The sequence below is a fragment of the Enoplosus armatus genome, chromosome 18 (genome assembly GCF_043641665.1).
Source record: "Enoplosus armatus isolate fEnoArm2 chromosome 18, fEnoArm2.hap1, whole genome shotgun sequence".
In the NCBI taxonomy this organism is placed as follows: Eukaryota; Metazoa; Chordata; class Actinopteri; order Centrarchiformes; family Enoplosidae; genus Enoplosus; species Enoplosus armatus.
In genome coordinates, this window is record NC_092197.1 from 6,195,502 (window position 1) to 6,223,074 (window position 27,573).

At 40.4% G+C, this 27,573-nt stretch overlaps 1 protein-coding gene across 1 annotated transcript; it reads left to right on the top strand.

Annotated features, from left to right (window-relative positions):
- The first annotated feature begins 372 nt into the window (after nucleotides 1-372).
- kcnt1a (potassium sodium-activated channel subfamily T member 1a) lies at nucleotides 373-27,221 on the top strand. The gene is made up of 31 exons (XM_070924185.1): nucleotides 373-539; nucleotides 2,343-2,507; nucleotides 8,535-8,614; nucleotides 8,920-9,067; nucleotides 9,893-9,940; nucleotides 10,307-10,355; nucleotides 10,517-10,576; nucleotides 10,887-10,961; nucleotides 11,402-11,485; nucleotides 11,951-12,045; nucleotides 13,101-13,281; nucleotides 13,368-13,532; nucleotides 13,735-13,871; nucleotides 15,379-15,442; nucleotides 15,630-15,738; nucleotides 16,916-17,024; nucleotides 18,855-19,004; nucleotides 19,934-20,163; nucleotides 20,298-20,514; nucleotides 21,657-21,762; nucleotides 21,908-22,080; nucleotides 23,064-23,135; nucleotides 23,322-23,456; nucleotides 23,616-23,727; nucleotides 23,903-24,004; nucleotides 24,248-24,331; nucleotides 24,427-24,555; nucleotides 25,295-25,589; nucleotides 25,696-25,758; nucleotides 25,838-25,922; nucleotides 27,104-27,221. The coding sequence occupies exons 1-31, from the start codon at nucleotides 373-375 to the stop codon at nucleotides 27,219-27,221; spliced, it is 3,807 nt and encodes a 1,268-aa protein (XP_070780286.1).
- Nucleotides 27,222-27,573: the final 352 nt, after the last annotated feature.

Consider the following 27,573-nt stretch of genomic DNA (forward strand, 5'->3'; position numbering starts at 1 on the left):
CCTCATCAAGAGTTGGGTGATAATTCAACAGTTATGTCATTAGGTGTACCGCTACCTCAGGAAGGAAAGCTGTCATCACCGTGATGTCCACTGCTGGAGACCTCTCCTCTGCATCTCCCACAATATTTTCCCCTCACACGAATTTTTTGGCACCCAAATGATTTAATTTGCATCTTTCAGTTTGTCCATTTAAAGAGTTCAATAGCCAGTTGTCACTTTGCTCGCAGCTTCTTCATCTGCGTAGGCTGACAGAAACTCTTCCATACCTCCAAGATGCACCTGAGTCGGTGAGAGGGAGACATCGCCCGGGCTTTTAAAAGAGCGCGTCTTTCTCTCCGGGAGTCCGCTCCTTTTTGGGCAGATCACCCTCCGATGCAATTAACCCAGGAAGGCGACTTTGTCAAGGGGGACCCAACGCCGACCACCGCAGCTCTCCAGTCCGACGGCAGCGCCGGATCTCCGGCCAAAATGTGCAGTGAATGTTACGAGAACCAGTCATTTGTCAACGATGATGGGACCGTGAACGAGCACAAGCCACGGTAAGAGAGACGAGACAACAACCGCAAACAGACAGGAAACAAGTAAGAAGGCAAACTTTAGGCATCATGTGGAGATTAGAGATTGATAATTTACTCTTATTATGTTCATGCCTTGAAGATGAGAGATTTGTTCGAATAATAAACTGAGAAAAGTGTCAAATGTCTTTATATTTCATGAAATATGAATGTTTTTTATTCACTTGGCTGTGGTGCAGTGGGTAAACATGCTGATTTTAGTTTATCAGTGTTTTTCCACACCTCCATCCACACACGCTGTCTTACCTGTCACCACTGCTGTGTGTTCAGCTGTTCACTGGCTTGTTCTCTGTCTCAGCTTTCACCAGAACAGCCTGGATATTATCTACTGTAAATATGCTTATAATAAACACATTAAATAATCGCATAATGTGTTGGACTCTGTGTGTCTTCTTTGGGACATCTGTGTCACTTTTCAACAAAAATGTGTTTTAAACAAAAACCTACATAATGTGTTAAAAATAAAAGTCCCCGAGAAGACTCACAGATGAGTTGTTAAATGACACATGAGGTCAGATATCTAACCATAAAACTTGTCATTGGGTTTTGTTTGTTTAAGTTAGATGGATGGATTTCATAAAAACCACATGGGAAATATAGCCTTCATCTATTATGCAATAAGTTTGACAAGCTTAATGGAGGACTAGAGCAAACAGGCAAGACACAGTGATGGACAGAAGAGGGGGAGAGATGGAGGAAAGAGAGGTTCAAGGCTTTTCTACGCTCTGCCTGCCTTGCCTCTCTATAGATTGTGTAAGTTTAGCTGCTTCTTCAGTGGAAGGGAATGAAAAACTGCACTTGATTGTCTCCAACCGCACCACTTAATCATAAAATACATCTCTTACGTCTCCCTGCAATGAGTAATATTTAATGAAAGGATGTTTTAATCGGGAACTTAATATGAAAAAGCATCCAGTAAGTGAAAAATGCAAAATATTCATGCAAAAATCAATCCAGTTCATCTTCATCTTCACACGCGTTCTTCAAAGGGGGTTCAAAGGTAACATCCAACTGCACTGCACTCCTTCTTCGCATGTTACTCAGGCTCTCGGGCTGTGAACTGGAAGAGGTGACTCAACATCTGTAGGCATTAACGTAACAGTAGAAACTGTGCGCTTCATCCAGTTAACCAGATGTTTCTATCCCAGTTTTTATGATCTGATATCAAGATGAATCTGGGATCCATCTAGATTGAGGTGGAGCTAGTTTTAACTACTTTATATACAGTGATGTATTTTAGTCCAGTGGTTCTCAACTTCGGGGTCGTGCCCCTCCAAAAGGCTGTACCTTAACATATCTGACTTTCGCTAGACTGCATGTAAATGAATGCTGCTGCTCTTTATGCTTACATTACATGGTGCTTAAGATGAACATATGGCCGTGCTTTCTATTGTCTGTATGACTTCAGGATGCTGTTTGAACAGCTCATATTACAGAACAAGCTGCAAACAGACGTCAAAAGAGGCTAATTAAAAGTAGTCATCAAAGCTCAGTGTGGAGAGTCTTCTGGACTGGGCTGAAATACTTTCCATTAGTTTCTGACAGTTTCTTTTCTCTTTCCCATTTTCTCGAACCCATACTTTTCTGCATTCCTGTATCAGTCCACCACCTGCACTTTCCATCCCATGTTTCCTCTCCTTCTCCCTGTGCTCCTTGTTCCTTTTCAGCATTGCCTGTCCTTCAAGCTCCCCTCACTTTTGCACTTCCCTTCTCTTTCTCCCTTGATTTCCCTTCTGCTTCCTTACCTTTCTCCTCTCCCTCCACCAGCACCTCTCCAGCGCCACTCCAGACCAACGTCAGCAGCAGCGGGGTTATCTTAGACATCTCCACTCTTAAGATGGAGCAGCAGGAGAGTGAGGTGCCCCCTCTGCCGCCCCGCTTCCGCTTCAGAGACCTGCTGCTCGGGGACCAGAGCTTCCAGAATGACGACAGGTAGGCAGCAGCGTGGACGTGAAGAGAAATGATAACTCACAAAAAGATTGAAGGTTGAGCAGAGCTGTTTGACAAGGTCAGAGACAGAAACAGCAGATGAACTCATAACAAGTTGTTGCGTTTTTTTGTTGTTGTTTGTTTGCTTTTTTGGTGATGGTCAAAAGTGAAAAATTGTGAGAGACATAGATTTTGACTTTCAGATACAAACAATTCTGTTAACACTTTAAAGATGAAGCGGTTAGTCAATAAATCTGTTAGTCCAGTGTCATCTGTTAAATTGAGCTATTTTGCCGTTTCACCATTACCTAACTATTTCTACTGTATCCCTTACTTTTAGCTACCTGTTAGCTAACTTCTCTGCTCTCTTGCTAACTCATTTTCATGCACTCTAAACGTATGAGGTTCAGGTGTTACAGCTGACAGAATTAGTTGTTGTATTTTTGAAATTCAAATTTCACAACTTTTACTCACAATCTTTCCATGTACCCCCAAGCAGCAACAGAAGTACCGCCTGGGGTGCAGGTACACCTGATTGTGAATTACTGTTCGATCGACAAAATTAATCAGTAACTTCTTTGATAGTCAATTGTTTAAGTAATAAAAAAATGCCAGAAATTCACTTCTTCTAGACTGTCATAGAACATTTGCTGTTTATTTTTGGCCTTCTATGATAGTAAACTGAATAATTTGGGGATTTGGACTTTCAAAACAATCACCTAAATCATAATTGGCATTTTTTCACTATTTTCTAACATCTATAAACCAAAACGATTAATCAATAGTAAATAATAATGGTTGCAGGACTAAGACACAATGATTAAATTGCAAATGCTGCTAGAGTTTTTCTGTAGTATTTTCCAACCAAACCTCTTCATAGTCTATTTATCCATCATATTCATCCCGCTTCAAGAGCTGCAGTTCCTTTTTTTGATGCCTTTTGTCTGCATTTGCCATATGTTGTCATGATGTTTCAGACAATTTCCTCTTTCATACGTAAAAAACACTTTTATTTTTACCAGTGGCGCCGATTATTTAACCTCATTACAGCTCTGTATGTCATCTCATGTTGCTTTCATCTATAATACGTGCTGATTGCCAGCCCTAATACTCATAATTAGCATTCAACCCCACTTGCTTCAAAGTTACATCAGAGTTATTGTGCGTGGAGTGTTTACCATACCCTGCAATCTGAGCATACACGACAACATACACAAGTGCAGTTTCAAGAGTTCTCTGGCCCTGTTACATGGTGTAAGTGGTGTTTGTGCTTTGTATTTTATCAGCCTTGAAAGAGGAAATGAAGCCAGAAACATGGCAGAGTTTGGGGTGCTGTCCATGGTGCTGAAAAAGCAGAGTGTTTCTGAGTCATTCTGGGTTTTTTGAGAAGACGTTGTGAAGTATGCTAGATGTGTGTGTGTGTATGTGTGTGTTTGATACATTCTCCTAAAACTTTGAAACTTGAAAAGATTAGACTTGAAACATGTTTTTCAGCCAATACCACTATGACATAATTCACAATAAGAATTAAAAATGAGATCTCACCATCAGTCCCTCTATTATCTACCTATCCTCATCCACCCGTTCTCCTCTGTTACCTTCAGCTCTGCACTCTGCTGCAGCATCTCAGCTTGATAGACAAGATCACTGGCAGTCTTCTGTTGTTTTCTGAGATCTGCTTCATTTGTTTTTCGTCCTGAGATTCACAACAGTGATACAGCAAGGATTTAGATTCTTCTAAAGTCTAAAATAAAGAGTCAAAAAATAGCTTGAAACAGAAAAACATGTGCCCCTTTTTGTCTGTTACTGCAGTGGTTCTGAAGAGCAGTTAGTTATCTGCTCATATTTGCATTTCCTAAAGATATTTACTCAGTATATAATCTGGGGTTTTGCCAGATGGACCTCAGGAGAGTGATGATCAAATGTAATTATAGATGTGATTACAGCAGCAGCAAACCTTTGAGGCCGCAGTGCTGTTTGTAATATTTGACATATCTATTTGACGAGGAAAAACAACAAGCTCTGCCAACGCTTTCAGTCAAATGCGACCTTTCCCCAGCTGTCCTTGCAACAACCACTCTTTTCTCCTCGATAAAGCTGTCTACATTTTCAGCTCCTATTTAAGCAGTTATTATCATTTTTCTGTTCTTTTCCCTGCAAATGAACCCTGTCTTCTGTCCCGGGTAGATAGTGTTGTTGGAGGTGAGTGATGCCTCGGGTTAGATTTTCAGTGGTCACCTTCCAGGCTTGTGTTCAGCAGCTGTCTGTGAACTCCCAAATGCCACTGGTCACATCCGCCTGCGGATCATCCATCACTCAAAGGTTCCTTTTCTCAAAGGCACGCATGAGAAGAAACACACAAATGCATATACACAATACCGTCAAACCATCAGCCTTATTTGAAGTGCTGCAGTCTTTCTCTCAGGCCCACTTTCTTCTTTCATCTGTTCATCCGCCTTCTGTCTGCAATTCCAGTCTCTTTTTTTTATTTTTTATTTACTGTGTTTATCACATTTGTTCTATTTTAAATGTCTTCATTATTCCTAAGTCACATCTTCCTGAGCTGAACTTATAAATAAATGCAGGATGCATAAATGAAAATGTCACATATTCTACGGTGTGAGGGTCTCCTCATGTAACTTGGAAAGCCACATTGAGTGGCGCTACAGTAATAATGTGGGCGAAAGGGGGTTCAAGTGGAGTGGCCCCTTCTGGTATTTTCAAAAGCACTGACTCCCGGAGGAGGTCATCTATAAATTACAACTTCAGACGCTTCAAATTAAGAGAAGACAAAAAGGTGGGAGGGACGCAGAAGAGAGCGTGAGACAGACAGAGAGAGAGAGGGAGCAGAGCCTCCTACATTGTTCTTGATTTTCCTTTTGTCTGCATTTTCAAATCCAAAAGGAAGAAAAGCATCTATCTCTCTCCGTTGCTGTCGTCTGTCACTTGTGATGCCAAAACCTCCACATCAGCAGAGCGGAGAGAGCCCGACCAGACGCTTTGCTTTCTCCTGACAGAAGAGCAAAACAGAAAGACAGGCGGCGCATGCCTTTGGGCTCTGTAGGCTATAAGTCATGAGGGCTTCAGATGACACTTTTGAGACTCTTCTGTAAGACCCTGTGATACTGACATGCTGCAGCTCATGATGCCACCTGCAACAAAAAAAGAAAATCTGTGTTTATCTGCAGCTGATCCACCGGACCATCCCTCCAGTGTGTCACAGTGAATGTTTACAGCTTTTGTCAGAAGCTGCAGAGCTCCTACTGGAGAGGACCATGCTGCAACAGCATCAGTTGGGGTTATTCCTGTCATAGCAACGTTGCTGTGGCAACAGGCCCGCGCACAAGGAGAGAGAGAGAGAGAGAGAGAGAGAGAGAGACTGTATACATTTCTAAAAATATTCTAATAAGCACTTCATTCCTCAAAATAAATGAATAATCAAACACTGCTTTGTCCATGAATTATTCTTTGTTTAATCTCTTCTTGTTAACGGAGTGTTTTGTTTTTTTTCTTTCCAAAGATCTAAAATGATTCATTTCCCGACAAACACAGTTAGAGATATTTTAGAGCTGCGGGGAGGCGCGCGGGTGTAAGAAGCTTATGCTGTAGGAATTAAGACTGACTGCACGACTGCAGCTACAGGTGTCAATGGACAATGGATCCGAAGATCCTCATCCCCACCTGGATCAGTCCGTCCGTGGGTACTTGGAGGTCGGACCCTTTTGGCAGTGATGCCGGGCAGAGGTAGGGCCACATGCATCCTGGTGTCAGTGCTGAAGCTGACACCAGGACATCTGAATGGCAAGCGAGGGCACCACATTGTGACAAGTTTTTATTGCTATTTATTTATTTATTTATTTTGAGACAAATTCTGTCTCAGTTTCGCTCCGACTAATTTCATAAGCGCGCCCAAAAACTGCTGCGATGCACAGACTGCCTGTTTATTTATTTATAGTTACAACAACCTGAAAGTCATTTATTTTATTCATGGACACAACTGCTGCAACATAAAATAGAGCTGCAACTAGCGATTGTCATTTTCGAGACATTCTTTTCACTAATATTTTGGTTCTTTAAAGTGTCAGTAAATAGTGAAAATGGCCCCCAGGAATTGAAATTAGGCTACTTGGTTTGAACTTGTTTTTAAAATCCAAAGATCTTATTTGCTACCGTCATTATCATCAACATTTGGCACTTTTGTCTTTAAAAATGACTTAAGCTGGCTTTTAGATAGTTTCCATAACTTTTCTGTCCTTCGATTAATAGTTTCATTATCAATTAATCGGCCTTTTTTTCTGTTTAAATAGTTCTATAAAAGGTCTATAATAGGTCTATAAAATGAGAATAGTGATGAGAAGGTGATGGTGTGACCAACAGTCCAACACCAAAATATATTCAGTTTACTGTCACATAAGACAGAAAATGAGCAAATCCTCCCAAATGAGAAGCTTGAACCACGTGATGTGAGGTAGTTTTTTCTTTAAAAAGGACATAAATTATTAATAGCTTAATTTTATGTTGATTGACTATTTAATTAATCAACTAATTGTTTCAGCTCTATTTGATAGTGGTGCCGAAAAATCCTTTCATGATTTATGTTCTAACTTTTTTTATTCAGAGCAACAGCTTCCTCTCTGTTGTTAATGAACACCTCGAGGTGAATTGAGTTGATAAAAGCAGCCCTGTTTCAGAGCCGCCAAATGATTGTACCTGCAGAACTCGCTCAGATGCCATTAGTCATTTTAAAAGATCTGATTACTCTCAGAGCTGCGCGTCTTAAATTGCCTGAAACTCCGATGTGACACTGCAGTATGACTAATGTCAGACCACTTCAGCTAGTAATTGTGTGCTCAACAGGTGCTGGTCATTACTTGCACCATTATCTGTGTGTGTGTGTGTGTGTGTGTGTGTGTGTGTGTGTGTGTGTGGGTGGGTGGGTGGAGGGGTGAGACACAGAGACAGACAGAGAGCAATCTGTAGGACCCTCATGTGTGACAGCCAGCTCTCAGTTGAAGTGCCTTTACCTCCACAGCCCATCTCTGCCCTGCTGCTGGCCAGATGTGACAGCTGAGTTGTTTTCAGATCTCATCACAGAGGATTTCTCTCTCTGTGCATTCTCTGTTTCACCTCTGAAGGGTTTTCTCCACTCTGTGGTGTGGTTTCATCATCGTGCAGACCTGAAGTGGCTGTTTGCAGTGCACACCGAAGGGATGTCGGTGCATCCAACCACCCACACTGCCTTTCCCTTCCCACTGTGAAACGTGCAGCCACGACACTGAAATTTGGGATTGCAGCAGCAGCCTCACAAGCTTTCAACCTCCCTCAAATTCTTCTAATCTCTCTTATGCTTGCACTCTGTCTTTTCATTTTTCCCTGTCTGCTCTCTCCTCCAAAGGCAGCACTGTGAAGATTGTACTTTAATAGTGTAAAGATTTTCCGTGTGTTGCCAAGCTACCTACTGAGTGAGTTGTCCTTATTCTCTCTGACTGACTTTCCTCCTTCTGTGCTTACAAATTAACAACCAACATTATCCAACATCCGTACCACTGTTTTACAGTTCATCCAATTTTATTTCTTTACCCACAAGAAAAGTTACTTCTGATGGCTTACCCAAAACATATGGTATGTGTTTTGTATCATAGCCAGCAAATCAACATGTACATCATGGAGAAAATAATACCTGAAACTGAAAAAAGCCAAAATATGATATTTGATTGATATCATATCAAATTTCCCTTTGAATTTTAATTATGGGTAAAATGGTCCTCCACAGCTGTAACAGCTGTTCATTGGCTCCTTTGGTTTAAGCTACATTTAAACCTGTCTTGTAATTGGGAACAAAATCAGAATCACAGACAGATGATTACCAATCTCTCCTCCGGCAGATGATTAGAAGAACAACATTATGAATATTCATGCTGCGTGAAATTTCATACTTTGAAAACTGCTTTGAAAAACATCCTTCGTGGCTCCTTCTGTTTATGCTGCTGACTCTTGTGTGACGGTTACTCTCCTTCTCTTCCCTGTTAGGGTGCAGGTCGAGTTTTATGTGAATGAAAACACCTTCAAGGAGCGTCTGAAGCTTTTCTTCATCAAAAACCAAAGATCAAGTAAGTGGCTGTTGCATGATTGAAGAAGTTCGTTAAAGCACATCACAATAAAAGCAATACCCGCAAATTCATGCCTATTTGAGACCCAGATGCATATAGAAAAACACTGCAGCACTGGAGGATCCCACAGGCTTCTTGCTTAGCAACCATAGATTTAAAAATAATTACCACTGTGCTACACTGTAAGTCTACACACATGTAAGTGCATATTCACACTGATGCTGCTTATGAGTCACAATAAATACCATTTTGCTGCACTGCTGTAGTGTTGTTTTTTGGAAAATAGGTCCCTCTCTCGCCTTCAGGTCTTAGGATTCGTGTGTTCAACTTCTCCCTGAAGCTGCTCACCTGTCTGCTGTACATCATCCGAGTGGCGACAGACAACCCCGCTCAGGGCGCCAACGGCAACCACAGCACAGGACAGCAGAACGCTCCAAGTGGCAACAACAAATGGTTTGTTTACACGGAGAGAAAAGTGTCTAAGTCAAGAGAAGATTTATTTAAAGCGCATTATCTCACAGAGGTGTCTCAACACCAGTAGTGGAGGAAGTATTTAGATCCTTTACTTAAGTAAAATTACCAATATGATGCTGTAAAAAATACACTGTTACAAGTAAAAGTTCTGCATTAAGTAAAAGTAAGTAAGTATAAACTGGAAAATGCAATGAAAGTATTACAAGTAAAAGTATTCAATGCAGAAAAAGTCTGTGACCCCTGTGACTGTTATACTATTATATATAATATCATTAGATTATTATTTCTATGCATTAATGCAAAAGCAGGATTTTACATCATAGATTCTGAAAATAGTAAGAAATGTCGTCACAATTGCCCAGAGCCCAACGGTACAAACCTCCAAATTATCAAGAATAAATTAAATAATTAAAAGGAAAAGTAGTGGAGTAGAAAGTAGCATGACATGGAAATACTCAATAAAACAACTGAAGAACTAACATACCGTACAAATTATAGATTATTAAAAGAAAAAAACAATAAAAAGAGACAAAACATTGAAAACAATGAAAATAAAAGGCCAACAAAGTACAAAGAGACACGCAGGTGTTTTAACTGACTAAACATCTTTAAGTAAATGTATGTTTTGACTGGACATATAATAAGTTTTCAGCTTTATCTGTGTTTAACATAAAAAAGTTAATTTCAGAAGATTTAAGAGACTGATGAATTGGCATGTATGAAGTCTAATGAAACACTTTGCTTAGAGTATTTGATTCTGTATCATTTTGTCCTCTTTTGTTTTCCATCATCATTATTCTGCAGTGTTGACTGCCAGTGGAACGGATCAGTGCAGGACAGAGAAATTAACTGGTAAGCAGCAGAAGGAGTGATTTCTGTTAATAGGGGCAAATTGGTTGAAAATAATTATGTAGCCTCTCGTAAGACAAATGTACTGTGTGTGCTCTTTCAGTATCTTACCTCATTTCCTGCACTCACCTTATTACTTAACCTGACATGAGATCAGTGTTTTAATATGAGGACAGACTGTCTTATCTATTATCTCGTACTCTATTAATACCCTTGTAAAGATATAATAATTGACATCGGTGTCATCTGTGTCGTCTTATTTGACTGTGTTTATCTCTCACTGATGGTATAAAAACAGAATGTATTTCTTCTCTGACGTGGAGGATATTTATTGTTCACTGTTAATAAAAGAGTTGCTGTTGCATACAGGGGGTTGATCTTCTGGGTGGATAGAAAGGTTCCTGTCTGGGCCATTCAAGTGAGTCACAACAGAATATATAATAATAAAAATCCATTTATGTAAGCAAAACTGAGGTGATCAAATATCTAATAAACTACAGCTGCTCGACCGTCTAAACAAATATGAAAACACTGAATTGTTAAGTTTGTGTTTATTATTTCCTGTTTTGGTTTGCGCAGGTGATTGTGGCCATCATTAGTTTCCTGGAGACTATGTTACTGATGTATCTCAGCTACAAGGTAACACACACACAAAATCAATACACAGAGCCTTCAAGCACATCAGTATGATTGCAGAATACAGTCTGTACAATTAGTCACTTACAGTCTGTGAGATTGACAATCCATAAGTGGCGTAATTAGCCCAAGTCATTTGTCACGGCTACATTAAGGATAGACGGTAATTACAGGATCTGGTTGAGGTGAAGGATTAAGTGGTTGTGGAAAGTGACAGACTACAATTAAGAAATGTGTCTCTGCGTTGACTCACTGTCTATTGTGTGCTCACAGGTAAAACTGTTAAAAAGTCCGGGCATGTTTTTCATTTTAGGGGAACATTTGGGAGCAGATATTCCAGGTGTCTTTTCTTCTGGAGATGATCAACACAGTTCCCTTCATCATTACGGTAAAACTTTTACCATGACAACACTGAACAACTTATTGCAACTATCACACACAAGTAACCCACATACTTTTACCTTAGAGGAAATGTGTAAAAAGTGAACTATACACATTTAGATAGCTAGAAACTAGAGTTAGCCTTCGAGAACAGCAGGCAGAAAAAGTATTGTAAGGCAGACTGAGCTACATGAACACAGAGAATTGAACTATACGGATGTAAATGGATGTAATTTGCAGACTGCACCCCTGCACCACATTCAGTGCTAAAATGTTAGATTATTAGAGCAGGTTGTGATTTTTCAACAGTTGAAGCATTTAAACCACAATGCAAGCAGCATTTCCCGTCACTGTGCAGTTTTTAATGTGTGATTGACATGGATGAAGGAATGTTTAACTGTGAAATGTTTTCCATTAGCGAGTTGAAGTTTCTCACTTCCTCCTCAGATCTTCTGGCCCTCCATAAGAAACATCTTCATTCCCGTGTTTCTCAACTGCTGGCTGGCCAAGTGTGCTTTGGAGAACATGATTGTGAGTCAACAGCATTAGCTTAACTGTTTCTGCTAATGGCCTGTTTTTAATCAACATTTTAATGACTTTGTTAAGCCAAGACGCTCTGAGTCACACTACGATGGGTCATCTGACTAATTTATAAAGGCCTCCATGCTCACAGTCATTTGCACTGCGCCTGCAACAACACATCCTCCTCCTGCTTCGGTTCTTCTCTGATTGTGTGCACCCTGGAGGACTTCCACTGGGGGATCATTTAGCAATCATCTCAGCATTTTATCATGTTGTTCTGTATTTCATGCTGTTCAGCTGTATTGCTGCAGCAGGAAGCATCCAATAGTAGAACCATAATGCCATCTCCATTTGCAATAAATAGCTGAACTAATGATGTGAGAACTGATCTGACATCAGAGAAAAGATTTGGTAGATGCAAGTTGATGTCTGTATTTTGTATGAGTTATATAGTGTGCTGTTGTTATTGGGTAGAATGATGTCCACAGAGCCATCCAGAGGACCAACTCAGCCATGTTCAACCAGGTCCTCATTCTCATCTGCACCCTGCTCTGCCTGGTCTTCACTGGGTGAGGCTGCTTCTTAGAGGATTTTTATTTTAGCTGTTTGTAAGGTCCTTCTGTCATTCTTCAGTGTGAATGACTCATTTATTCTCTCTATGTGTATATTCATATGAACAGGACTTGATTCCAAAAAGTTCAGCTCTGTGGTGGTGTATTGTCTTTTAATATAAGTTATAATGTAAGTTTTATCTAGTGTTATATCTGTATCGACAAGTAATTGATATTTTAAGTTTATAGGTTGCAGAGCTTTTGTATTATATTGCATTACTTTGGAAACATATCTATGATAGTGTAGATATTTATGATAGTGTATTGTTGCACAGTGATTAGACAGTTACCATCAGATAGTGACTAGGCACACGCCGATCTCAGTATCATGAAAGCAACAAGGAAAATTGGTAAATGTTGGTGAAACTTTCCTTTTCGGGTCCATAAATTCCTAAAAGTTTCACAGGAAGTTTCCTACAAAAAAAGAATCATGTAATTTGGTACTAATTAAAGAGAAAACAGAGGGTGGTAAGTTGATATGCTTCCAATTAATTGCAAATGCTAAGCTAGTGTAACCTTGAGACGGATGGTTAGTTCACTGCAGGACCGAACATGAACAAAATATTACATTTTTCTGCAGGCAAACAGACAGTTTTCTGATATTAAATTAATAATGAATAGATATTTATGAAGAAATATTTATTTGGATTTAAAAGGAAGTGCTCTTTAAAGGAAATTATTCTGGAAATCAATGATAAACTCAACACAACACATTGAACTAACTAATATAACAGTCTCAGAACTTAGTCTCTATTTTCCCTTTAACTAGTAACAAATTACATAGTTCTTTCCAGGAAACTTTCAAGAAATTATTAGTAAACAATGGACATGTAAATAAAAATAAAGTTTTTAGTTTATTTTATCAAGTGATTGTAGGTAGAAGAACTCAAATAAAGTCAATTATATGACTCATCAGTCTGTTACTGCTTTGTGATGGCAAGTTAATAATGAACAGTACGTCATAAATGCCGGCATTGTTTGGATACATGGTTCATCTGACCTGTTCTACACAGCACATGTGGAATCCAGCACCTGGAGCGAGCCGGCAAAAACCTCACCCTCTTCAATTCCTTCTACTTCTGCATCGTCACCTTCTCCACTGTGGGCTTTGGAGACGTCACTCCCCGCATCTGGCCCTCCCAGCTGCTGGTGGTCATCATGATCTGTGTGGCCCTGGTGGTGTTGCCTCTGCAGGTAGGAAGATGTTGAAATAATCACCCTTGGTAACCATTAAATGTTCCTTTGTGAGTTGTAGTTTCACTCAGCTTGTTGTGTGTCAGTTTGAGGAGCTGATGTACCTGTGGATGGAGAGGCAGAAGTCTGGAGGGAATTACAGCCGCCACAGAGCGCAGACAGAGAAACATGTAGTGCTGTGTGTCAGCGCACTAAAGATAGACCTGCTCATGGATTTTCTCAATGAATTCTACGCCCATCCCAGACTGCAGGTACCAAACAACACAGAATAAGCACATGCGTTCTTATACTCTAGAGTACACATACAGGATGTGATAATGGTCTGCATGGTGTCTTTCAATGGTTATTTAAAGGGAAAATACCTCTTGTAATGCAGATAGGATAGTAACTGAGACACATAAGGACATTTGTAGCCACAGTAGATACTAAAGTGGTTCTTTTGTACTCTTAAAGGATTACTATGTGGTGATCCTGTGCCCAAGTGAAATGGACCTCCAGGTGCGGAGAGTGCTGCAGATCCCTTTGTGGTCTCAAAGGGTCATCTATCTGCAAGGATCTGTTCTCAAAGACCAGGACCTGCTAAGAGCCAAGTAAGTGACAGGTCCCAAAACCTCTGGGCCCAGAGGACAACTTTTCCCAGTTATGATGATGTATTCACAAACTCTTTTCTGGTATTTAAACACAGGATGACAATGTCGTCTGCCTTTCGGTCTGTCCACCACTTTGGTCCAGACTAAGATGTCTTAACGACTATTGGATACATTACCATGAAATTTGTGCAGACATTTATGGTCTGCAGAGGATGAGGCTTACTGACTGAAAGGTGAAACAAATCATCTCATTTTGATATCTCCATTAGTAATAGGCCTTCTGGAAGGATGATAGATCTAAGTGATTGGCCTGAACAGTGTCTGCATCACTTATGGGGAGTTTAAGCTTCAGGAAAGTACAGTAAAAACACTTCACAGATTCCTTTGATCGTCAGTCTGTCTTAGCAACATGTACCTGCACTAGCTGCACAGCTTTGTCTCAGATTAAATTGTCTTTACTGGATGCAAAGTTTTATATTTTGCATTTTAGGCAGGTATAAATAATTGCTGCAAACCATCAGTAGGATATGAAGCTCCATTCCTTAATGTCACCCAGATATTCTCTTATTCCTTTGTCAGTAAATAGGCTTGTCAGAGCTATTGTGTTGCCTCATACTCCGACAACATGGTAATTATTCATTCACGCTATACACATTTCCTTTTAGACTCAGCTCTTAAATGGACCACTCACTCTGAGGAAAGCAAACATGATCCGTCTGACATTATTCTGATAATTTTATGTCATCAAAGTGTTCTGAATGAGACTACGTGGAAATTTTGAACACCAATGGAAGGATTGAAAAACCTGCTGTCAATCTGTCTGGGAAGTTTATTTCCCTAGCCTTAATCACACACGTCTCAAAGTACTTTACAGAAATACAGCCAAGTTTAAATGGTAAATCCAACTAATTTTACACATGCAGGCCAGTTTTTTTTGTCTCTTTTGAGTCCCCCAAATTAATAAAAGTGTAATACTAAAACAACAAAAAGCAAAGACATAAAATAGCATGTCAAAAACACTTACCATTCCTGTGCAACAGTTATACCATAAAGTATTACTTGATGAAATCAGTTATATAAATTCACTGTATATATTTGGCAGGGCTGTGATAGAGCAATTAGAAGTAGAGGACTGGGTGTGTGTCGAGCTTACATCCTGCATCGCTGGCACCGTTTCAAATCCTCCCACACTTGTTTTGCAGTCTGCACTCTCCCGGCTGTGTTAATCATATGCAAAAACAGTTCCACATTCACAGCACATTTACAGTGCAAAGCATTTCAGGTTAATGTCTGCGTGTTCGTCTATATGCAGGCAATGTTATATTCAATATTGAATCAAAGGATGTTGCTGTTATCTCTTACTCTGACTGGTCGAAGGTCATTTCAGTTGAGTTTTGATTGGCTGATTGGTGTGTGATTTTTTTCTTTTTTCCACTGTTTTGTATTTGAGCAATTTCATCTATCTTGACTTTGTTCTGTCATTTACAAACTTGCCTCGCTGCTGCAGAATGGATGACGCAGAGGCTTGTTTCATTCTGAGCAGTCGTAACGAGGTGGATCGCATGGCTGCGGTAAGAAGAAGAACAATAATTGAACTCTCTGCCATAACTCTTTATCAATTATGAGTTGTCATCCGTTTGTTTACAAAGACTCAAGCCATTAATGCTGTCAGTCATGAAGACAATTACTAATTAATTAAAGGAGAGTGATTAAAAAATGCAAGAGTGAAAATGCAAATCTTTGGCTGTTTCCCCTCAGGACCATCAGACCATCCTGAGAGCCTGGGCAGTGAAGGACTTTGCTCCAAATTGCCCCCTTTATGTCCAGATACTCAAGCCTGAAAATAAGTTCCATGTTAAATTTGCAGGTGAGTGTTTCTAAACTGTCAGTGAACGGCTTATTTGCTTTCTGGCTGAGAGATCCATTATTATATTAATGATGGATCACATGACTTGTATGTGAAATGGTTCGCTCCTAGTAGTAATCCCACAGAGAATTGTCACCAACTCTGCAATTCCCTTAGCTCTACAGAGTCTGTTGCACCATACGGCAGACTGACAAAGTTAGCGACTAGTTGGTGAACATAGTAGAGCACTTGACTGCTAAAGAGCCAGATATTTCCCTCAGGAGTTGGTGGAGACAAAAACAGAGAACAGAGTTAAAAGGAGAGTGAATATTGGACTTATATTCATCAGGTGGCCAAAAACACGACTCCAAATGAATGATAATGCTGCTTTGTATTTGCTGGATGTGTAAATAGGCAACTGCTTGCTAACAAGTTTGCCATATAAACTAAAAAGTTTATAGTATATCATTGTTGTGTTTATAGCTTGTTCCGCTTCTCCCAAATAGCCAAAAATAAAAAAAAGCAGGATTAAATATGAGGCTAGAGCTGAGAGTCAATTATCTTAGCTTAGCATAAAGTCTGGAAACCGGGGCAAGCAGTTAGCCTGGCTCTATCCAAAGGTAACAAAATCTGCCTACCAGCACCTCAAAAGCTGCCTAATTTGTTTGTTATATCTTGTTTGTCTCTGTTTCAAAACAGAAAAAGTTGTGTGCTGTAACTCTTTCGGGGCACAGTGACTTTCTTGTTGCTAGGCAACCAGTGAGGACTCCAGGAAATCACTACAGCACATAACGCCAGACAACTTAAAAAACAAGATGTATAATTATATAATATAATCTATAATAACGATATAATTTTATCAAGTTAAGTTAATTAGCAAGCTTTAGAGGTGTTGATAGGTGTATTTTTGAACTTTGGAGAGAGCTAGTTTAGCTTTAGATAAGATCAACTTTATTTATCTTACGCTAAGCTAATCAACTTTCAGTACTTGCTAGCTTCATACTTAACGGAAAGATAAGACAGAGGTATCACTTTGCTCATGTAACTCTCAGTCAGAAAGCAAATAAACGTATTTTTCCAAATTTCAAAAAAATGTTCCTGTAAAATGAGTTTATTAAAAAGCACCTTTCCTGTGTAACATATAATAGTATGACTTCTTGAAAAGACCCCTCTGATCAGCTCATTTGCTCCTTTTCAGACCATGTTGTGTGTGAGGAGGAGTTCAAGTACGCCATGTTGGCTCTCAACTGTGTGTGTCCTGCCACCTCTACTTTGGTCACGCTCCTTGTACACACCTCCCGCGGACGGTCAGTCATCTTGCAAAACCAGGGGCCTCTGTTTTCTCCTTAGTGTGAAGTTCAACTTTCTTCACATGTTTATATCTGCGATTGTATATACAGCTTCCATGGAACTGCCACAAAGAGGTATAAGCCCAAGCAAAGACAAAAGTCTTAGTCCGTTGTGGAAAACGGCAGGACGTATAGAGAGTGCAATAAATCGAAAAAAGAGAACAAGCGGCACCTAAATGGATTTTTTAGGATGTGTGCTCTGTAAAACAGCATGAAAAGCTCTCCGGTGGAAAATGATTTTTCACAGCATGCAAACGGATCACTTTTAAAAGCTGATGTCAATGACTGAGGGAAACCACATTAAAGGGGAATCAATGAGCTACAACCCTTACTGTGTTCCTGACAACTCTTTAGAAAGTGAAGCTTTGCGCATTTTTTTTAAACAAAGGCTTATGGGCTTTGAGATTGCACACATTAGCCACAAAGGAATATATGAATGTGTATTATAGTTGTCTGACTGTGCAAGCAAGCAAGAAGAGTATATTTATAACTATATTTTAACACCTTTCACAGACACCAGTCTCAAAGTGCTTCACAGTCAAAGAAATACAATCAAATAAATAAAACAAATATAAATATACAAGGGGAATAGACACAAGACACAAGTTAAAACATGAAATACCACATGCTACCTAATTGCCTGTCTGAACAGATGGGTTTTTAGCTGCTTCCACTGAGTCCAAAGACCTCAAGCTTATTGAGTGGGAGACTATTCCAAAGCTTATGGGCTGCCGACTGTAAAGCACGACCTCCCCGAGTCTTAAAACGTGTCAGAGGTACACTTAGAAAACCCAGAGTAGAGGACCTGATAGCTCGCCTCGTGGTGTGGGGGTGCAGAAGGTCCATGATATACTGTGGCGCCTAGCCGTGTAGGGCTCAATAAGTGAGCACCAAACAGGCAGCCAATGCAGAGAGGTTAAAACGTGTAATATGTGACCATCTGCTGGATCGTGTTAAGCGATCGTGTCGAGTCTCGCAGCAACATTTTGGACTGTTGTGAACGGTGTAAGGAAGATTTATTAAGGCAGGTAAAAAGAGAATTACAGTACTCCAAACATGATGAGATGAAAGCATGTTTTAGCATCTCCATTTCATTTCTTGACACAACAGACCTAAGGTTGGCCATGTTTCTTAGGCGAAAGACACATGATGGAGTCAGCGTCCTAATGTGTATGGGGGTTAGGGTTATGCAAAGGTGCGTTGTATGTGTATGTTTGCATTGCATGTGTGTGCATGCAGAGACATGCAGATCATAAAGGATGTTCAGTGGGAAATAAGTTTAAAAGAGACCAGGAGATATTGATAATAAAGAGCATATTAATTAGTCTTTTACGATGAGAGTAGACAGTATGGCAGCCAGAGAGTGTGAAATATGATTTTTAAATCATCTGATGTAAATATTGATAGTACTCAGTACTAAGAAACAAGTATGTAAACTGCTATCTTGGGGCTGTTCTGAGCATCTCTCATAGCCTATTAAACTCCATCAAAGCGCTTCAGCAATTACAGTAATTATTGGAAGCCATTACAAAGGGCATATTAGAACCAAGCCGACTGACTGACACATGGATCAAGCTGTCTGTTTTCACCCGAGGACCCAGTAGACCCAGCGCACCCCTCGGGGTCTTGAGGGATGTGGGGAGAGGAGATTTGCAAATGATGAGAACGATTCATCCTTAATAGATTTTCTCAAAAGCAAGAGTTTGTCAAGACCACATGTATATCAGCGTACGTTCTAATACTTTAATCCATTGTATGTTTGATTGTATTTTCCCTGAATGAATGCAGAGAAGGACAACAGTCTCCGGAGCAGTGGCAGAGGATGTACGGATGTTGCTCCGGCAACGAGGTCTACCACATCCGGCTGTGTGACAGCAAGTTCTTTGGAGAGTATAATGGCAAAAGCTTCACATACGCTTCCTTTCATGCTCACAAGAAGTGAGTTGACATGTAAGCTAAAGCATCTCCTTCAGATGCTGACAAGTTAAAAATGTACCAAAACATTCACAGGGGTTGTTACACGTTTTGTTACTGTTCGTTTGTCTGTTGTTGTTTGATACCTGCTGTCATCTTGTATAATCAAGTACAGCAGCAGTGCACTACTATTCTTTCGTCTCATCCTAGTTTTATAAAACAAAAAAATTCAAAATATTTCCTTACTAGTTTACCCAGCATGCAGTTGAACCTGTATGCTAATTTCCAAGGTAACATGAATAAATAAGTGAATGTTGCACATTCTGAAAATTACCTCTAAATGTTAACTTCCAAATGGCTTAACTGACCATCTTGGGTCTTTTTTTTCCTGCTAAAAAGTGATGTCAATTAAACAAAAAAAACATTTTTTACATTTTTTTTCTTGCATGTCCAGACAACACTTCTGGCGTACTTTAAAGAAAGACATTTTATGCTTATTCGATTTCTTGAAGAGAGTTAGATGAGAAGAGTGATACCACTGTGATGTCTATATGCTATATGCTACAACCAGCAGCTGGTTAGCTTAGCTTAGCAGAAAGATTGTAAACAGGGGGAAACAGCTTGCCTGGCCCTGTCCGAAGGTAACAAAGTTTAGCAGAACCTCTAAAGCTCACTATGTTACTTGTCTCGTCTTCGTCTTGAGGTTGCCAAGCATATAATGTTAATTAGAGCGAGTTTCCAATCTTTATGCTAAGCTAAATTAAGCTAACTCACGGCAAGAAAGTGAATACATGTAAGTGTATTTCCCAAAATGTCGAACAATTTCTTTAAGCCTCAAGTATCAATTTTTAGCCATGAAGTTTCAGGTTTTTATGGCTTTAAATGTAATGACAAGATTCTGCTGTCAGATATTTTCCTCAGGTATACGCTAACAGCAGGTATGTGATGTGCAGGTACGGCGTGTGTCTGATCGGTATAAAGAGGGAGGACAACAAGAGCATTCTGCTGAACCCTGGCCCGCGCCACATCATGGCTGCCACCGACACTTGCTACTACATCAACATCACCAAGGAGGAGAACTCAGCCTTCATCTTCAACCAGGAGGAGAGGAAAGGCCGCACTGCCGGGGGAATCTATGACGGACCCTCGCAGCTTCCTGTGCACAGCATCATTGCCAGCATGGGTGAGAGGATATAGAGAGTCATACACTGCTCTTATTGATGAAAGAGGTCTGAAAGGTATTGATGAATTGGGATTGACTGCAGAGACGCTGGTTCATTATCTGTGATTTAAAACTTAGGTGAATATAATTTACAGGCACTGTTGCTATGGATCTTCAGAATACGAGTCCACCTGACGTCTCAGGTGGTAAACTGGTCCCACCTACAGTAAATGGAACAGGCGGCCGCCGGCCGAGCATCGCTCCAGTTCAGGAGATCGCCGACTCCTCCTCAATTCTGCCATGTGACCTCCTCAGTGACCAATCAGAAGATGACTCTGTCTTCACAGATGAGAAAGGCCACTCAACTACTGAGTAATGTTTCTGTTTCTCTGTGTGTACATAAATACCAATAGGCTACCGTAAAAACCTAATCACAGGGAGGCAAATAACACAGGCTATAAGATGATAAAGAGTACTTGAATGTCCTACTGAAGCACAAGTACTAAAGAGAAGTTACCGGACCTAAGTATTACTCAGATAGAAGTTAGATTTCTTATGCTGAAAACTACTTCCGTAAATAAAACTACAAATGTAGTTTCTTAAGATTACTTTGACAGTTACTTATTTGTCTCCTAGAAATTATAGATAGGTTGTCTGTATCTTCCAGTGATGGAAAGTAACTAGTATTTCTATCATATGCTTTATACTCTTACTTCACTACAGTTCAGTGGTTTTACTTCACTACATTTACTTAACAGCTAGTTACTTGTTACTTTGCAGTTAAAGATTTTACACTCAAGAAGATATAGCTGATAGATACAAAAGATCAGTTTGTAGAATATGCTGCATTGTTATAATTAAACTTTCCCGCAGTATTAACTGTATATCAAGTATATTTTACTGATCATACATCTGTACTTTTACTGGAGACTTTGAAAGCAGGACTTTTGCATGTAATGGGGTTATATTAACATTGTGCCATTGAATTGAATGTGTATGTAGTTCACATCCTAACATGTATCTTGAACCTGATCGTGCTACTAAACCGGTGTTTAAGTTTCTCTAAAAAGTCAAACTGTCTTTTAGTTCTACAGCCAGTTTCTATCAACTTATGCAAACATAATTGAAACCACAGTCTTGTGATATATGCTAATATATTGCAAGATGCAAATTAAGCAACCAATCATACATAATAAAATTGAGTCCAGTCAGTCTACCATTGTGTATCCTCCGAAATATCCGGCCAAAGCAATTCAAAATATTTTCCTTAACTGTTAGCATTCTGTGAATAGTTTACCCAGCATGCAGTTGAACCTGAAAGCTAATTTGCAAGGTAACATAATAAATAAGTGAATTCTGCATATTCTGAAAATTATCCCTAAGAGAACATTTCTCTTAACTTCCAAATGCCAAAAAAACATCTTTAGAGCAAGAAATTACAACAAGAAAACCTGACCATTTTTCAGTATGTTTCCGTGATATGTGTCATTCATGCTTTTTGGATTTGTTGCCAGGTACGTGAAAGGTTATCCCCCTAACTCTCCGTACATCGGGAGCTCGCCCACCTTGTGCCATCTGTTGGCTGAAAAAGCCCCGTTTTGCTGCCTACGACTGGACCAGGTGGGCAGTCACTGTTCCTCCAACTTAGTCACTCAATTACTTACTGCCTCCATCATTCCTTCCATTCCTTCCCTCCTCTCTATGTCCTTCCCTTCACAAAAGCAAACCTAAAATACCTGCCTGGTTTTATTTCTCCTCTCTGCAGGGCTGCAGGCACAACAGCTTTGAGGATGCTAAGGCTTATGGTTTTAAAAACAAGCTCATCATTGTGTCTGCTGAAACTGCAGGGAACGGTCTCTATAACTTCATAGTGCCTCTCAGAGCTTATTACAGACCCAGGAAAGAACTCAACCCCATTGTCTTGCTGCTGGATAACCCGTGAGTTCACCGTAACACACACACACACATAACACACAAATCGTTCTTTTCTCTCCCTTTCACTCTGTCTTTCAACATTTCATGCTGGGAATCATTACGTAGGCAAAAATCTCACGTCAGCGCAGCACTTAGGACAAGGCTGTGGAGGTGGAACTCCATTGTCGGTCCTGATGTTAGGTTACTGCTGCTGCTCACTGTGACGGTGTGTTTTGAGCGACAAAGAAAATAAAAAACGTTGTGCACTGTAGCACCAGACAGTAACCATAGCAACTTGCTTTGCCTTGAACCTGAATGATATATATTGCTACAAGGGGAGAAAAAGATGAAGAAAATTATTTCTTTGGAGAACACCAAGCAGGCTTTCATTGACAACCCTGATGTGTCCCTTTTCAGCCCCCACATGCAGGCTCTCAGGACTCTCATACAAACGCGCAAATAACAATAAGCTCTCTCCCTCAATGCAGCTCTCTCTCCCTGCCTTCCTATCGCTGTTGCACACACACACACACACACACAAATACAAACACCCACACACTTGGATACGCAATTCAAGCACTTACGACAGCCTTGGGTCTCTAGTCAGGAGGACTGGGCAGATGCAAGTAATGTTCTGTCAGGGGTTGTGGTAATTGAGGACAGGCAATAATAAAGCAACTAAATCTCTCTGAGCACGCTCAGTACCAGACGGACCCATCCCTCAGCCTGATGACACACTAAGTAGGGACATCAACTGTAACATTATGTTTACATTTACTGTACATAATTGCAGCAAAGAGAGAAAATAAATGCCACAAGGCTAAAGTTTATCCTGATTGATAGCTTTTTTTACTCCCATTCAAGGTTTTGTCCAAGTAAGTGACTAACTTAAATGTTTCTTGTGTGCATCATACATGTTTAAAAAAATCTTACTAAGCCATGTATTGTGTGGTTTTGAATAAAAAGGACATTATAAAACATATCATATATCATATTTTTTCCTGCAGGCCAGATAATCACTTTCTGGAGGCCATCTGCTGTTTTCCTATGGTGTACTACATGGCTGGGACCATAGACAAGTAAGACCGTCAGATAACCTTCTGCTTCTCATTATAATTGTATTATATATAACATTTATTTTCTCATTAGAATATATTGAAGAGGAGTTTGTACTCTGAGATTTAATTGGATGTGCAGTATGTTCCAGGTAAATTGGTGTCTGCTGTTGTTATGCTCATTGTTGTTTGTGTGTGTGTGTGTTTTAGTCTGGATAGCCTGCTGCAGTGTGGCATCATCTACGCAGATAATTTGGTTGTTGTGGATAAAGAGAGTACAATGAGTGCCGAGGAGGACTACATGGCTGACGCCAAAACTATTGTCAATGTGCAGACGATGTTCAGGTAATTCATCCGATCATATCATAATGTTTATTATATGTTATTCATGACATTGCTTTAATTTTTTTTTGTATGTTTGGTAATAAATTGTGATATTTAGTCTTATTTTTCCTCTTTTTTTATCACTTTATTTAATGTAACACCCTTCTCTCTTCATTCCAGGTTGTTTCCCAGTCTCAGTATTATAACAGAGCTTACTCATCCATCCAACATGAGATTCATGCAGTTCAGAGCAAAGGACTGCTATTCGCTGGCCCTCTCCAAGCTGGAGAAGGTAAGACATTACAAGAGTGCTTACAGTGAAGTGTGGTAATATGAATTATGAACATGAATTGTAAAGAGAAGATAGTCTGTTTTTTAAACTCACTTCACACTGTTGTCATGACTTTCTACACTGTCAGAAAAATGACAGACCTTTAAATGCTGTGGACCCTGGCTCTCCCCCACAGAAAGAGCGTGATAAAGGCTCCAACTTGGCCTTCATGTTTCGCCTACCCTTTGCTGCAGGCAGAGTGTTCAGTATTAGCATGCTGGACACCCTGCTGTATCAGGTTGGTACACACCTACAGCTAAGCACCTCAGATGACCCTTTTAAATACCATGTGAAAGAAATGAATGTGTCTTACAGCAGCGGAGAAACAGGATCACCTGAAGAAACAGAGCAGCATTACCATAAAGCAAAAGTGCCCCCTTGTGTTCAGTCATTGATAGAAAACTCACTTTAGCCTCTTTATGTCCACTGTTTTTTTTTTAGCTGTAATGAACAAAGTTATAAAAGTGTGATTCCTTGTCAGTCTTTCGTGAAGGACTACATGATCCTTATTGCAAGGCTGCTGCTGGGGCTGGACACCACTCCAGGATCAGGATACCTCTGTGCTGTGAGTTAGAGAGAAGAAAAAAATGTATGAGAAGAAAGAAATGATCTGACCCAGTTTATCTAACCACTAGTATACCCATTTATCTCTTGTTCCAGATGAAAGTAACCGAGGAAGATCTGTGGATCAGTACTTACGGCAGGCTGTTCCAGAAACTCTGCTCCTCTAGTGCAGAAATTCCTATTGGGATCTACCGGACAGAGTCCCACATTTTCTCGACCTCTGAGGTGAGATCTCAGAGATGATACTGTAAGTTGTATTAAGCTAAATATCCATCTCAAATACAAGAACATGTTTAGTACAAATAAGCTTGTAATCTCTGGTGTGAAGCAGAATCTTGACTCATAAATAATGTATTACAGTATATAACAGGACTAAGAGTTTATATAGCCATACTAGCAGCTCTGTGAGGCTGTAGTTGCTCACAATGGCATGCTAATATGCTGATGTGTAGCAGGTAATGTTAACTATGTTCACCATCTTAGTTTAGCACGTTAGCATGCTAACAGTTATAATTAGCGTTAATAACAAAGTAGAGCTGAGGCTCATTATAAATATTATCATCCAAGTATTGGACAAATTTAACTTTGATCAGCTGATGGTGCTAGATTAAAAGTTGTAACAGTTTATCCTGTGGGGAACATGAATATCTGTACCATTTTCACAGCAGTTTACTCAGAACCACAAATGTGAACGTCATTGTGGCACAAAAAAGTAAAAGTCAGGGGATCCCCAAGGTCAGTAGGCTTTAGCCTCTGGGGACCATAAATGTACAACATTTCTTGGCAATCTATCCAATACTTGATGAAATATTTCTGGACCAAAGTGGTAGACCGACTGACTGACTGCTAGCAAGGCTAAGAATTATTATGAAACTTACCTGAGCATTATTGTTTCAGTTTTTCAGAACTTTTGTTAAGATGAGTATCCTGTCCGTAAAGGTAACTTCCTGTGTCCCCACCCCAGTCGCAGGTGTCAGTCAGTGTTGATGACTGCGAGGACACCAAGGACAAGGGTGATGAGTCTCGCAACAATGACCAATCAGATCACCCCCTGCTGAGGAAGAAGAGCATGCAGTGGGCACGGCGTCTGAGTAAGAAAAGCGTGAGGTGGCAGGGAGTGAACCGGGACTCGAGCAGGGACCATGCCCAGCGCATCGCTCAGCAGCGCCTCAACCTCTACCGACGCTCCGAGAGGGAAGAGCTGTCTGAGCTGGTCCGCAACCGCATGAGGCACCTGGGCCTCCCCACCTCCGGATATGGTGAGGATGGACACACCTTTAACTGCTCAGAGCTTTCCTTTCCCAAACGTTCACGTCTTCTTCTGCTTAAAGGTTTGTCTGTTTGTTGTCTAACTGCTGTTTGTAGAAGACCTTACTAATTTGACGGCCAGTGACGTCATGAACAGAGTCAATCTGGGATACCTGCAAGGTGAGTGTTGAAGATCATACCACCGTCATACAGATGCGACTGTTCCAGTTTGTTGATTGAAGTGATGTTTCTGTTTCAGATGAGCAGAATGATCATCAGAACACGCTCTCCTACGTCCTGATTAACCCTTCTCCTGACACCAGGCTGGAGCTCAATGACATTGTGTAAGATTACTCCCATTCAGCATGTGTGTTGTTCAGTACAAATAGTAACCTCTTGAAATTTTTGTCACTCAGACCTATTTTATAATAAACAGACGTGCAAACCCATTAAATACAATGCACAAAGGGTGTGAGGTGTACCCCTGCTACTGTTTGTTTCTCAGCTTTCTCAAAGCTGTTTTTTTTTTCTGTTTGTTTTGTCAGAAATGAATCCCAGTGATAATCAAAGCAAAACAGTTGACAAAACGCTGATTTTTCACAGTGGATTTAAATAATATCACTCAATAGTGATGTGAAAATGAAAACAAAACACATCACTTTGTCACTATAATTTCCGTTCATACATGATGTTATAGTACTTCACTTAAAGTTGCACTAATACATATGTTTATATTGTCAATGGAGGAAATGTTTATGAGTAATGTGAATGGGGTCGCCTGTAGTGAAAACCCCACAGCAGAGAATGATCACCTGACTCTGCAGCTCCCCTCAGCTTTTCAACATGTTTTAATGCATTGCTTTGGTCCCCCTGTAAGCTACCTGCTCAGGACCAAACGGTGGACAGACAAAGTTAGTGACTAGCTGGTGAACATAGTGGAGCATTTGGCAGCTAAAAAAACAGATATTTCCCTCAGGAGTCGGTGGAGACCAAACAGAGCTAAAAGGAGAGTGAATATCAGGCTTAAGTGTCAGGGGGGCCGGCAACACGACTCCAAATTGATAATAATGTTGTTCCATGTCTATGGATGTGTTAACATATTCATGAGAACTTCCTCTTCCTTCTCCAAAAATCCCTTAATACTGCTTTACAAAAGAACGGCCCCTACCAATTTTGTAGCGTATTATTTTGAAAACAATATGCAATCACAAGGAAATAGCATGAATTATAACACAACAGCTGAGCGAGCAAGGCACCTATCAGTATCCATGGCGATGGCTGTTTCCTGTTCGTGATGGAGAGTGGCGAGTGCATCCCACACTTGTTTACTTGTTTATTTACCTCCTCTTCTTTTAATGCGGAGCGCCCTTCATGGCCAAGAGTGTGACTCCTGCAGTGAAGGGTTAGTGAGATGGAATCGGTTTAGGAACTGCCTGAAAGCTGAGCTCCCATGTGGCAACTCTTAACAATTGATGCACACGCTTTTCTCAGTTCTTTATCTGCCCTCTTGCTCTCTCTGTCTCAGGTACTTGATTCGCTCAGACCCTCTGGCTCACGTCCCAGAGGAGCCTCCTGTCCACAGCAGCAGCCTAAAAGAGAGACACGAGTCCAGCATAGAAACCAGAGAGGACACACAGCTCTGATACCGTGCTGACCTTCACTGGTACTTCATAATCACCCCCTTCAGCTGTCATGGGGGTCTGGTTGCGTCCATGCAGGTCAAGTCGGAAAGAGGACAATTTGTGCTGCAATGTTCCAGCATCGCAGTCTGCAACTGTATTATATGAGTGCCTACTGTTTGGCAGGTGACATTTGACGTCAGCTGTGACATTTCCATCCTATTGCCACAGACTCTGTATGTCAGAATAGTTTATTCATGTCTGTGAACGCTCTCTCAGATGAGCAGTAAAGGACAAGCTTGTTTACAAATGAATTCAGCTAACTGAAGGGATTTCAATCAGGTCCATCACACCTGCCAAGGTTAGAGTTAATCTG